The 13,635-nt window shown below is 39.2% G+C and overlaps 1 protein-coding gene across 4 annotated transcripts in view; it reads right to left on the bottom strand.

Moving 5' to 3' along the window:
• LOC122543810 (runt-related transcription factor 2) overlaps positions 1–13,635 on the bottom strand; it is a 157,426-nt gene that overhangs the window by 21,675 nt on the left and 122,116 nt on the right. For 3 of the 4 annotated variants that reach the window (XM_087979828.1, XM_087979835.1, XM_043682629.2), the window contains one exon: positions 6,379–6,543. The exons of the other annotated variant lie outside the window; for it this stretch is intronic. In XM_087979828.1, coding sequence (XP_087835954.1) covers positions 6,379–6,543 — 165 coding nt within the window. The remainder of the gene's footprint in view (positions 1–6,378; positions 6,544–13,635) is intronic. 4 annotated transcript variants of the gene reach the window in all.

Below are 13,635 nucleotides of genomic sequence, written 5' to 3'. Positions count from 1 at the left end.
AAGTCTCTCACCTTTTATAATGGATTTGCTGGTTTCGGTTCTTTAACATGTAAATCGCGGAACTTCTTTTAAGTAACATTCTCAAGACCATTTAAGCTTTTATAACCAAAGGTGACATCTCAGTTCAGAGAATGCATTAATGGGGTGAGTCAGACCAATCTTGAGTCAGACTGGTTCTATTTCCAAAGTGGGACTTACAAATATTATATGGATTCACTGCCTGCATCAACTGCTTGGAGGTTCTGCAATTTTTGAGCAAAAGCAAATGTATCTGCAAATATAATTCTGCAAATACAAATTCACCCCGTAAACTTATATGTGTGTGCACATGCAGGAGAGAGAGACAGGATTAGTGTGTGACTGCGAGTGTGAGTGTACATTGAAAGAGTGTCTATTTGCGTGTGTGCGAGCTTGGTAAAGTGTGTATGTAAGTCTGATGGAGCATAACCCTGTGAGAGGTGAGAGTGTGGGAGGTGTTATGTTGTGCATATGAGAGAGAGAGCTTGTGTATGAGAGAGGGTCTGCATGAGTGCGTGAGTGTGTATGTGAGAGAGAGTGTATAGTGCAGTGGGGTCACTTGTTGTTTGACATGAACCTAAGGTCCCAGTTGAGGCCATCTTCATGGGTACCAAACTTGGCTATCAGCCTCTGCTCGGCCAATTTGCGTTGTTGCCTGTCCAGAACTCCGCCTTAGAGGATGGTTACCCGATGGTCCGAGGCTGAATGTCCCTGACTGCTGAAGTGGTCCCTGATTGGGAGGGAACACTCCAGCGTGGTGATTGTTGCATGGTGTCCATTCATCCATTGTTGTAATGTCTGTTTGGTCTCGCCAATGTACCATGCTTCGGGCATCCTTGCCTGCAGTTATATGATGGGCATTCTTCAATGTGTATGCTAGCCTATCACAGACCTCGACAGAAGCATTCCTACTCCTTAGAAATTGTAAGTCAACACAGCAGCTTCCGGATCCGAAAGACTGTTTTTTTGAGGCCTATTCCTCAGAAGTGTCAATGATGAGAAGGTACAGCTTTTCTTTCCTGCTTCACCTGGTGAAGGAGAGGATACAGTGATTGGGATCAGAGACAAGGGCAGGGGTGGCTTTCAGAGGCTTCACTCTTGTCCCCTCATCCAATTCTCCCACTTTCCCAAAATAGGACGCAAGTTACATAGTTTACCTTGTCAGGAAACCAAATAAATTTCTTGCCTGCGAGGAAGGCAGAAAATCAGAGAGGTAGCAAGTTAAGCCCCTTAAGTGGTCATCAAATAACCAGTGAATGACCTTAATTGGTGGCAGGTTGAGAAAATTCCCTACTGAACCTTTTGCCGAGCAGTTGATTGGTGAGATAGCAAGAAGGGGGCAGTTATCTCACCAGTGCCTACTCGCCTGATTATTGCAACATCTTATACCTCTCTCACCACCTTTTGGAGAGGAACGTTCTACACTATTTGACTATGTAGTGAAGGAGAGCATCGTGATGTATACTTATGTGATGAAGCTGCTTCTTGAACAAGGTTATGTTGTACTTGGTTTTTTCCAAAAGTGGTTGCAAAAGACAGAGGTTCTGATTTGTCTGGGATTAGGCCACTTCAGTTATGGCTAATAAATATTGCCGAAGGCAACAATCAGGAGAAACGGCTTTGAGATTTGTTTTAAAATACTTGTACAATGAAAGGGAATGGCCAGTTCTCCCAGTGCAGGAATCTTTCTAGTTTGGTTCAGTTTTTAATGGGGACCCAGAGAAACAGCTGCTGGTGTGAAAAGAAGTTCCATTCAGCAAACAATCCCTAGCTAATCCTCTCTGCCATTTCTCTCTCTCTCTCCTGTAAGTACTTGTGTTTGAACTTACCTTTTTGCCAAGGGGTATGTTATTGGGATGTTGCAGGAAATTGGAACAGCACCATTAAGTTGCGATAGAGTCAGTTGGGTTTTCAGATAGGTTAAGTTATTCTGTATTCTGTTCTCTTTTGTTTGTGTTTCATTCAGTAGTGTGTAAATAAATTCTGTTTTTAAAACTGGAGTGGTTTGACTAGCTGCATCATTCCTGAAATATCCACTGTACATCTGCTTAAAACAACTAGAAAAGTTAGAGTCTGGGCTACCTTCTTGAAATGTTTTGAGGGGGTCTGGCCTGGTCCATAACACTTATCAATAGGACACCCTGTTACTCACCCTTCCTTGTGATTGTACCACTAATTCAATTTTTAATATAAATACTGTTTAATTACTTGGAAGTACTGAATTTAAACATCGTTAATTGGAGACAAAAAATTAAAATGTTTCATCTTGCGCTCAAGAAGCACACCGAACAAATTTTATAACCATTTCACACAGCATGAGGAAAGGTTGCTGATTGGTTGGACCATTATCAGCATGGAGACTCAACAAGAACCCGTCGCAACTGGATTGTGATTACTCGTGTAAAATGATGGTTCCAAGGTTATAACTAAAGGACCTACTACTACACACAACAGAACAGCTGCACTGCAAAACAACCTGGAGAGTCACTTGTTGGACTTGGACATGTGTGATTGGATTCTTCCTCATGGCTCATGCTTGTATGGACTGTCCAAGCCACACAGAAGTACTGCAATGTCTAGTTCTGCACAACAATGAATTAACGAAACTGTTGTGTGAACTGGTGTAATCAGTTCTAAATGAGTTTACTGTGCACTGAATTTACATACATTGTGAAGGAATGTTTCACATTCGCTAAGACCATACATGATCTGCATATTTTGAGTAACAGTCCATGCGCACTTTCAAAATTGCTAGCTTTTTTACCAACAAACTGTTCAAAGAAGCTTTTGAGATTTGCATTGTGTCACCATATCATGGCAATCTCGACTTGCCACCTTGTGAGTGAATCAGTGTGCATAGAACTCATGAATTTAGCAACCCATGCAGTTGAGTTTAGTTTCAATGACACCATGTATGTCAACATTCAATTCTTGCTAATGTTTATGCTGGTTACCATGAGAAATGCATCTTCAATGGACAGACCACAAACTCCTACCCATTGTATATTTCTGGTACATGGACGGAATATTTGTGATATTTGAATCCACAGTTACATCAAAATATTTTGTTACATAGCGTAATACATTCCAACTTAGCACTCAAATTTACCATTGAAATGGAACAATCAAATGCGCACCCCTCATTAGTTGCCAGAGTTCTTAACTATTATCTATTGGAAGTCAATATTTACTAGTTAATATATACTGCAATCACGTGCTCCAAGATCAGTTTTATTGACAAATTTGTGAACAGGGACCAAGCCATCTGTTCACTTTGTAAGTTTAATTCTGAGAAAGGCCACATGAAAACTATCCTGCATTATAACAGATACCCTGATCAAATCATTCCAATTGCAAAATCAAGAAAGTTCCTGCATGTATCATTTTTGACCCTGAGCAGTGCCCCATTTACCTGGAAAGGAAAGATGCCTCAAACATTTGAACAATAGGAGGAGCTGGCTGTCTCTTGCTGCTGCTATGCATTAACTCCACAGTTTTCTTCACTAACAGGATGCTGCTGTCAAGCCAACCAAATGAGGGAGCAATGTAATACATGATTTTCAGTGCTGAAGTGATACCATGAATGTAGGCCATATATCCCAATAACTGGTGGACTATATCAAACAACACGTCCCTTCGACCATTCAGAGCTGGCAGTATGCTTACTGTACTCAACCAGCCTTAGAAAATCATACCCACTATTTGATGCCATTCTGCTATTGGAAATGATTTATTAAATCATCCAGATTGTGCTAACAGTTACATTGGAAACCAGTTTAAAGTCATTTGTTATGCTCACAATGTGATGCATTTATGCATGCTAGAAGCCACATATACCATGGGGAGGAGATGATCTGGTGGTACAATTGCTAGACTGTTAATATAAAGATCCCAGTAATGGAGATCCAGGTTTGAATCTTGCCATAGCAGATGGTAGAACTTGAATTCAACAAATATCTGGAATTAAGAGTCTGATGATAGCTATGAAATGATTGTCAGAAAAGACCCATCTGGTTCACTAATGTCCTTTAGGGAAGGAAATTGCCATCCTTATCTAGTCATGGACTACACATGACTCCAAATCTACAGCAATGTGGTTGACTCTGAGATGGGCAATATTTGCTGGCTTAGCCGATGATGCTCTCATCGCATGCATTAATGTTTTAAAAAGATGCAGGTCCCTATTTTGTATAGACTAATGTGTGCATACATTGAAATTTTTCATAAAATTGTGTCATGGAGACAGCCAATTGCTGCTTGATCTCCATGGCAACACCTTGACCAATCACTATCAACTTACCTGATCTGAGAATTAAGATTGACAGGTAACTGTTTTTGCAACATCTGCATGCCAACAATAGCCCAAGCAATCAGACTACATAAGATGGTACCTTTTTATTCAAGTTTGTTTCTTGCTTTCTAGTTCTGGTGAGTGCAAGATAAAAAAATTCAAATTCTTGTCCCCCTTTAACGAATGTTTAAATACAGATTTAAGAATCAAGTTGGGCATACTAATAGATTTTCAAAGAAAGATACATTTTATAAACAGAAGTTATGTTTTATTCAACTAAAGGCAAAAAAGAAAAGTCCTTAAATTGTTGATCTATTCTGAGGGAGAATGGTAAAGTGTAAGTTCAGGAAGAGTTTACCTGAACAGTTGCTACCACAGCCAGAACTAAACTTTTGCTACTTCCCACCTGTAAGGCATGGTTTCTGGGATAGCCCTGTGGAAGTGGTAGATTCTGCACCCCAGGTCAACTGGGACCTGGTGAAGCGTCTGCACATTGAGTAATATCTGGTTTTGGTTTACCATGTTGGAATGGGGCTCATCCAACACAGAGATCTTTGTCTCTTCTATAGTGGATAGTCAGTTTCTGGAGGTACTCCTGGCTTAATTTGTGGGACGTAAGTATAGAATTCACACCCTGTTATCCAATCAAATGCCATATTGTATAGGACTTTTGACATAGGAGCATGTTGCAAGTTGCTTTTTGGAAGATTAATCAACCATAACAACAACAAGTAGTTAAGTACAGGATTAAAAAAAATGTCATCTTTAGATTATTTTCATTATTTGGATTATCACCTCTATGGCTGGTTTATCTAACACTTACCAATGTAAATGTTGGCAGAAACAAATATTAATCTATGATGCTGGCAAAAACCAGAAGAAGCAGAAATAAACTTTGTTCACAGAAGTTAACTTTTAAGCAGGTGCTTAAAGGAGGAAAAAAATGGAGAGATAAGAGAGTATAAAGGAAAACACTTCAGAACCTATGACTGCAATGGACGGTCGTTGGAGGAGAACAGAGTTGATTGGGGTTGTAGGCCTGGAGGAGTTTCAGAAAGGCAAGACCACAAAATGATTTTGACACAAGGATGAGAATTTTAAAACCAATGTTCTGATGTGGTAGGAGTTAATGTAGGTTAGTGAGTAGTGGAGTGATAGGTGAACCAGACTTGCTGTGGATTGGGATATGGGCAGCAGTGCATTGGATGAACTCCTATTTATGGAGTGCAGGAGATGGGAGTTTGCAAAAACGCTGGAATAAATGAGTCTGGAAATAAAACATTGGATGAGCAATACAACATAGATGAAGCAAGAAACATGTTTATCATGTAGACGGAAAGGAAAACTGCTTATTAGAACATTATCAGAATGTTCTAACTATATTCAATGGTTTGAGATACTGGTTACTTTTAATACATATCTTGGGTGCTGACTGTTTATTCCATTTTTCCATTATTTCCACAGGTCTTCAACGTGCTGCAGAATGGTCAGTGAGAGAATCCCTACAGAAATTCATCACCAACTTCAGAAAACGCTTTGTTGACATTAAAAGTAGTTTCAAAATATTTTTATGAAACCTCTTATTAATCATAGACTTAATCTTTCATACGTCAAATTGGAAATGTCTATCCAAATCCAATAAGAAACAGGTAAAGTCCATTGAGGATTTTTGCCTACACTGCACAGAATATAATTAGATGTAAGGAAACTGAAAACATCTTTACATTTATTTACAGGTACAAAGATAAGTTATCAAATGAATACCATGACTATGAAAAATACCTAAAACCTTTGACCAAACACTTTGCAACAGTAAGGAAAGAAAACAAGCTATCTGGATTTTAAGATAAGGAAGTAGTATTTCAAGAGAAAGTACTTATGACTTCCTTCTGTACATTTTCAGTAACTAAATTAATGACTTAAATTCCCACCCAGCCACCCCACCACATCCCAACTTCCCACCCACCACCCCCCCCCCCCCCCCCCCCGCCCCCCCCGCCCCCACACCAGACCTCCCAACCATATTCAAAAGTTTAAATACACAGGAAGTTACTCCTGAGATTGTCTACCTGAAAGTCGTCTTGGCACGTCAGCAGTGATTGCAGGAAGCCCTGTGGCACGGGCAGAGGAGAGAGGGGTTGTGGAATGTATGGAAGGTGAAGTCATCTGACTCAGATAGGGTGGGTATGACTGATCATATGACCATGGTGGTGATGACTGGGCCTGCCTGGGGTCTGTAAACAGAGGAATCAGTCAATACTTTTTTCCCATCTTTTACCTTGCCAGAAAAAAACTCTCTATCACTTATGTTGGCCCAATTCTACCTCGTATCTACTAAATGTCAGTATTATAAAACACTCTCCTCTTACAAAATTGCATTCACTTAAAACATTTTTAAAACGTGTGTAAAGCAAGAACTTAAATAAATATTTATTATCCTTTGCTATCAATATGCTACAGCTCTAATATCCTTTATTTCAATATTGTAACCAACACTGATAAAATCATTATCTGAAAATATTAGACAACTTTTGTTTTCTTTTGCAAAAATGCTCTGATTCTTTTCAGAAGCATGCTATGCATCACTCACAGTCATTACAAAATATAGCCACAAAACACAACAACAACTTGCATTTATGCCTCTCGGTTGTGAAATGCTAGAATTTTGTAGTGGCATTAGCTAACACAATTTGACACAATATGAGGAAGCCATATCCTGTGTTTCAATTTCAGTAAATTGTTTTTTCTGTATAAATGGCAAAGTAGATATTAAAGCTTTATCACAATACAGTTTTTACATGTAGTATTAGAATGTAGTGGGCGGCAGGGTGGCACAGTGGTTAGCACTGCTGCCTCACAGCGCCAGAGACCTGGGTTCAGTTCCTGCCTCAGGCGACTGACTGTGTGGAGTTTGCACATTCTCCCTGTGTCTGCGTGGGTTTCCTCTGGGTGCTCCGGTTTCCTCCCACAGTCCAAAAATGTGTGGGTTAGGTGAATTGGCCATGCTAAATTGCCAGTAGTGTTAGGTGCAGGGGTAAATGTAGGGGAATGGGTCTGGGTGGGTTGCGCTTCGGCGGGTCGGTGTGGACTTGTTGGGCCAAAGGGCCTGTTTCCACACTGTAAGTAATCTAATCTAATCTAATTTAATATAAATCTTAAGGAAGCAGAAAATTGTTTGCATTCATGAGTAAGCATTGCAAGGTCAGCAATTAATATCCACACTAAATCTGCAATGGCTTTACCTTTTCCTTTAGTTTGGCCATGGCAGAGGATTCACAACTTCGCTGAACAAAGGACAACAGGTAGGGAGAAAAACTGAGCTGTGCTGTAGCTGATAATGCAACATCAACAAAGGGACCAAGCCACAGGTGACGAGGCAATATGGGGTCAACAGGAGGGGTCACTGACTAGAGGTTTGGAGGGATTGTAAGAAAGAGTAGGATGGGATTGGGGTGTTTCCCAGGGCCCTCCAATGTGATAACTTACCCACCTGTGGTAGGTTTAATACTTCTGACAGTGGGGTGAGGCCATTGAGTGGGCAATTGTGTTTCAACTGGCCTCTGGAAAAGAAGGCAATCCTCAAGCCTTCTGGACCCAGATTTAAGTGTATGAAGGCAGGAAGGTTCCTACCACGGGAGGAGGAGGGTGGTGAACAGACATTAAATTCTATTGTATCCCAATGTGGTACGGTTTCGTTCTATTGGCAGATCGTGCTATTAAAGTCTTACTGCAAGGAATGTCTGAAATGTCATGAGTGACCTCACTTTCAATTGACTCTGAGTAAATGAATTCTACTGCACATTTTTCTCCAAACATTCATTCTAAAGAGTAACTGTTCTCTGCAACAGAGATATTGAAAATAATTTCGTTCAAGTGTTAAGTCAGGGACACAGACCTATATAACACAACTACATTGTCTTGTTAAGAAACATCAATTTGAATTTTAAAGCAGTATAGTCATTTCCTAAAGGGTCTAATAGAACAAGCAGTTGTTAGTTGTTCAGATTTTCTTTTTATAACTATAGTACAATTAGAACTGAATTGTCATAAATTGAAGTATGTTTATTAGAATTCCATTCTGCATATAACATAACTTGTAAAGCATAATGGATAAGTTCATTTGAATGGTGGGTATTATTTCTGTACCGAGTGATGCAATGTCACAATACAATAATTCAGCAAACAATCAATCAATTCTAACTTTATTTATTCATGGGAGGTGGGTGATTCTCCAGCATTTAATGTCCAATCTTGCTTTCATTGAGAAGGTGGTGGTGAGCTGCCTTCTCCATTAAGTGTAGGTAGACCCACTAGGGAGGGAGTTCCATGATTCTAATCCAGCAACTCTGAATGGCAAGAGGTTTCCAAGTTAGGATGATGAATGGCTTAGAAGGGAACTTGCAGGTGGTAGTGTTCCCATGTATATGCTGCCCTTGTCCTTCTAGAGTGTGATAGTTGGTTTAGAAGCTGCTGTCTAAGTAACTTTGATGAATTTTATACATGGTACACAATGCTGCTACTGAGCGTCGGTGGTGGAGAGATTGAATATTTGTGGATGTGGTGACAATCAATTGGGTTGCCTTATCCTGGATGGTGTCAAACTTTTTGCATGTTTTTAGAGCTGCACTCATCCAGACATGTGGGAAATATTTCTTCATTTCTGACATGTGTCTTGTAGATGATAGATAGGTTTGGGCAGTCAGGAGGTGTGGCAGGGTTTCTAGCTGCTGACCTGTTCTTGTGGGCACTGTCTTTACATGGCTAGTCTCGTTAAGTTTCTAATCAATCTCAAAACTCGCTAAGATCAATAGTAACACGCTGGATGCTGATAATGGGGAATTCAGTGATAGTAATGGTGTTGCATGTCAGGGGCTCTCCTCGACAATTGTCTCATTGTTGGAGATGGTTGTTGCCTGGCACAAATGTTTCTTGCCACTTGTCAGCTCAAACCTATATGTTGTCGAGATCTTGCTGCATTTGGACATAGATTGCTTCAGTACATGTGTTGTGAATGGTGCTATCATCAGTGAACATCTCAGTGTTTTATGTTAATGGAAGGAAGGTCATTGATGAAGCAGCTGAAGTTGAAAGGGCCTAGCACATTCCCTTGAAGATCTCCTGCAGAAATGTTATAGAGTCAAACAGCATAGAAACAGACCATTCAGTCCAATTCGTCCATGCCGACCAATTTTCCCAAATTAAATTAGTTCCATCTTTACTTGGCCCATATTCCTCTAAACCTTTCCTATTCTTTGTGCAGCTGAGGTGGCTTACTTTAAAAAAACCACAACCATCTTGCTTTTTGCCTTTGTGACTCTAACTAGGAGAGAGAGTTTTGCCCACAATTTCCACTGACTCCAGTTTTGTTTGGGTTCCTTGATGACATACTCTAATCTGTAAAATTTTGTCTATATATACATACACACACACAATAGGGTGACTAGGCAAGCTGGATTGTAGACTATAAAATGAAAAGGTTGTATCAGATTAGTCGAGCTAGCATGATTGACATAATGTAAATCTAATTCAATCATGTCAACCATGGAGTCGTCACATTATCATGAGGGACAATGATGTAATCCAAATCCAATCACGTAGTAAGATAAAGCTTCAGCACCCTCAAAGTATAAAATTAAGTTGTCTCATGGAACCAACTGTTACAGTAAGAAGACTAAAGACCAATGAGCTATTTCAATTACTAGAAGAGAACAAAATGTGTCGTGTTACCCAGAAACCACAAGTTGGTATCCCAAGTGGATCAAATGAAAATCACTGCCTGCATTAAATATCATTATTTTGTACTTGTTTTGATAAACTTAATAAATTCTGTGAAACTTGTGAAAACATACTTGCACCTGAAAGGGTCTGTAAGTAATCAGGACTGGTAGACCCTGTAGATTGACTGAGATGTGAAAGACAATGATTGTAATTGATGTAGTTCTTACAATTAAAGTTGGAGCGAAAACCAAAACCTTCCAGTCATGGTATCACTGAAAGGGAAATCATGAGATTGAACACAGAGGCTTTGTATGTAGTGCATAGTTGTCAAAAATGAAAAGATAAACATAGAGCAAAATTGTAAAACAAAAAAGCTGTGTTTACTCTCTGAACCATATTGGGCAATTTCCTCTGCAACGACTGCATCAGGTGTGGGAGGAATTGGCTGAGGAGCTCTTTTACTGTGTTTTTTGTCACTAGATGTAACTGTGTTAATTTTTCATGCATGCGATAATGGATGTATATTGGGCAGGTATTTAGCGATGAAGGACAGCACATTTATACATGATTTATGCTAAGATAAAAATTGGTAGCAGAAGGGATAGTCCAGAGGCAAAGGAGGAGACGTTAAGGAGAAAAAAATTATAATCATTTCAAATGTACTGGGCAAGTCAGAAATTAAACTCTTCTTATTCCACATTTTATTTGACCTATACTATCAGCCATGCTAATCTGCAGAAGAAACCAAATATGGAAAGATATGGAATAATATTGCTGAGAATCCATCATAATCAAGCAAATAGATTAGATTAGATTACTTACAGGGTGGAAACAGGCCCTTCGGCCCAACAAGTCCACACTGACCCGCCGAAGCGCAACCCACCCATACCCATACCCCTACCCATACTCCTATCCTTAATTATTGGTTACCATCAATATAAACTCTTGGGGCAGACAAATGTTCTGCAACTACTAAATTGCATCATTGAACAGACAGAAGAAAATCTGCTCCCATGACTTTAAAAACTGGATAATGTTGGTTTAAAACATTGCATTTAAAGTTGCAGCTCTATAGGAAATAGGTAGACAAAATTTTACCTAGAAACTGTGTGGGTGTGAGACCGTTCAATTCAAAGAAACAGTATGTCAAGAATTACCATACACAATCTTACAATATGTAAAACAGTTTCTGTTTAAAGTTAAAAATCACACAACACCAGGTTATTGTCCAACAGGTTTATTTGGAAGCACTAGCTTTTGGAGCTGATGAAGGAGCAGTGCTCCAAAAGATAGTACTTCCAAATAAACCTGTTGGATTATAATCTAGTGTTGTGTGGTTTTTACCTTTGTACAGCCCAGTCCAACACCTGCACCTCCAAATCATGAATTCCTGTTTAGATCAGCTGCTAGTCTTGTATGCAAATAATGTCTTTTATCAGTACACATAAGCTGCGCCCACTTGTTGTCTTTGAGCACAGGTTCTGGTCTAAGTAACACTTAACACTTTCTTATCCAAAGTATTTTGTTGTGGTGTCGCCTCTCATTTACACCTCCACCTTTTCCAGAATTCCCTGTTTGCATCCAACCAAGCCCCTGCTAGAGCACTGGAACAGCTCTCAATTACAAATGACATTCTTTGTAACAAATCATGTTAGGACTGTAACAAAGGTAAATCATCCTTCCTTATTCTTCTTGTTTGTAGCCTTTGAAGGTGGTACACTACACCAGCACCTCCTAATGCCTTTCCAACTGGATGGAAACATGCTTATCTATTTTAATAATGCAGACTAACACTTGAAATGACAACTGTTCCTACTTCCAGACTATTACTTCTGGTGCCCCACAGGCATTTGCATTCGTACCTATTTGCTGCCCTTCAGCAGCACTACCTAAAATAGCGAATTTACCACCTCTCCTGAGTCCTGTATAGTTGCTAAATGATCTGACAATTTATCCAATATCCAATACTGGATGAGCAGAGGTTCCCTCTAGTTAAGTATTAAGAAGACTGAAGCCATAGCAGGAAGATGAGTAGAAATTTTGTTATGGTGAATTGTGATGATCTGGAATGCTCTGCCTGAGTGGTAACTTTCAAAAGGGAATCCTCTGTTTAGTAAAAATAGAAAAAAAAAATGCTGGGATTTAAGAAATGAGAAAAGGAATAGAACACATTTGTAATTCTTTGAAAAGCCAGTAGAGTGAAAATGGTTTGAATGGCCTCCCTCTTTTCTGTGTGATTTCAGGATTCCAAATTCCTGGCTGTGTCTGATCCTACTCCTTTCATGACACTGATCTTGTCACAAAAGTGTAAGTAGTGTGAGATCTAATTAATGTTATCAGACTGCAATGATTTAAATCTGAATGAGGCACTTGTCCATCTGGGATGAGGGCCTCATACATGGACCAAATTGCACCTGAAAAAATGATGTTGAAGCATATGTACAATGTGGAATTGATGAGTCTGGCACATATCTGATTCCCATTGGGTTTATAAACAAAGGACAGGGCAGTTAAAATTGGGCTAATAGTATAACCAAAACTAATATCAGGATGAGGGTTGGTTTATTTTGCTTGTAACAGTTTAACTCTATTTCCTTTTAATCTTTTAACTACTGAAATTTCTTTGCAGCTACTCAGCCGTTTATTTATTTCCATTATATTGAATTACAAACATAGTTATCTGAAAAAAAATGTGATATTAGCAGAAGGTAAAGCTTGAAAGGGAACCTTTATTCGTTTCAGTAAGGCAGGAAAAATGTAATTTTCCTTCTGATAATAGATGTCATCATAATTCTGTGAGTGTGCACACATTACAGTCTAATGCTACTCTACAATGTAGAAAGTTTTCCTGATGATTTTTTTTACATCAGGTGAGCTTTGTGATATTATCCCATTGTTCACATTATCCCATTGTTCACATTAATGTGAATGCTACCTTTGTTGATTTGGAATAACATCTTGCTGGCTTTTTGCCACAATCATTTGACTAGCACTGAACTCTACGTTTCATGCGTCATCAATCATGAGTATTTCTTTATCTTGTCTTGCTTTGCCTGTTGATGCCAGGGTTAAGCAAACTAAACCTTGTTGCTGGTGTGTCTTTAAACTCTAAAGTGAGCCATCGATAGTAGACAGTGGAGTTATTCTGTACAAGAGCAGAAAATTGTCAAGTATGTCTTGAAGAGAAACATGGAAATTGTTGCCCAGTGTGTCACCTTACTAATACTTATATAATCACTGCTTCAAAATCTGTACAAATCTTTACACAGCATCATTCAGTGTCGAAAGCATTGGTGGAATTACAGAGGAATCTCGATTATCCGAATAACATGGATGGAGGGAGTATTTTGTTTGGATAATGGAACGCCGGATAACAGTGTTTAGCCAAACATCAGGACCTTGTGATCTTGTTCAGATAATCCAAAATTTGAAAAATCGAATGCCGGATAATTGAGGTTCCTCTGTAGTGTGTTTGGCTGTATTCTTACTCAGAAATGTTTCAGACTCTTCTGACATAAACTGTGGATGGCTATCTTATACCAATAACGCAGGCACCAATTTATCCTGTGAGCACAAAGCAATATTTTGAATTACCTTAATTTCCCTAA

This window comes from Chiloscyllium plagiosum, unplaced genomic scaffold (assembly GCF_037043375.1).
Source record: "Chiloscyllium plagiosum isolate Xiang-an unplaced genomic scaffold, Cpla_swu_hap1 HiC_scaffold_3, whole genome shotgun sequence".
NCBI classification, from domain to species: Eukaryota; Metazoa; Chordata; class Chondrichthyes; order Orectolobiformes; family Hemiscylliidae; genus Chiloscyllium; species Chiloscyllium plagiosum.
The sequence above is the reverse complement of the archived record's forward strand: the minus strand, read 5'-3'. Positions and strand labels throughout refer to the sequence as shown.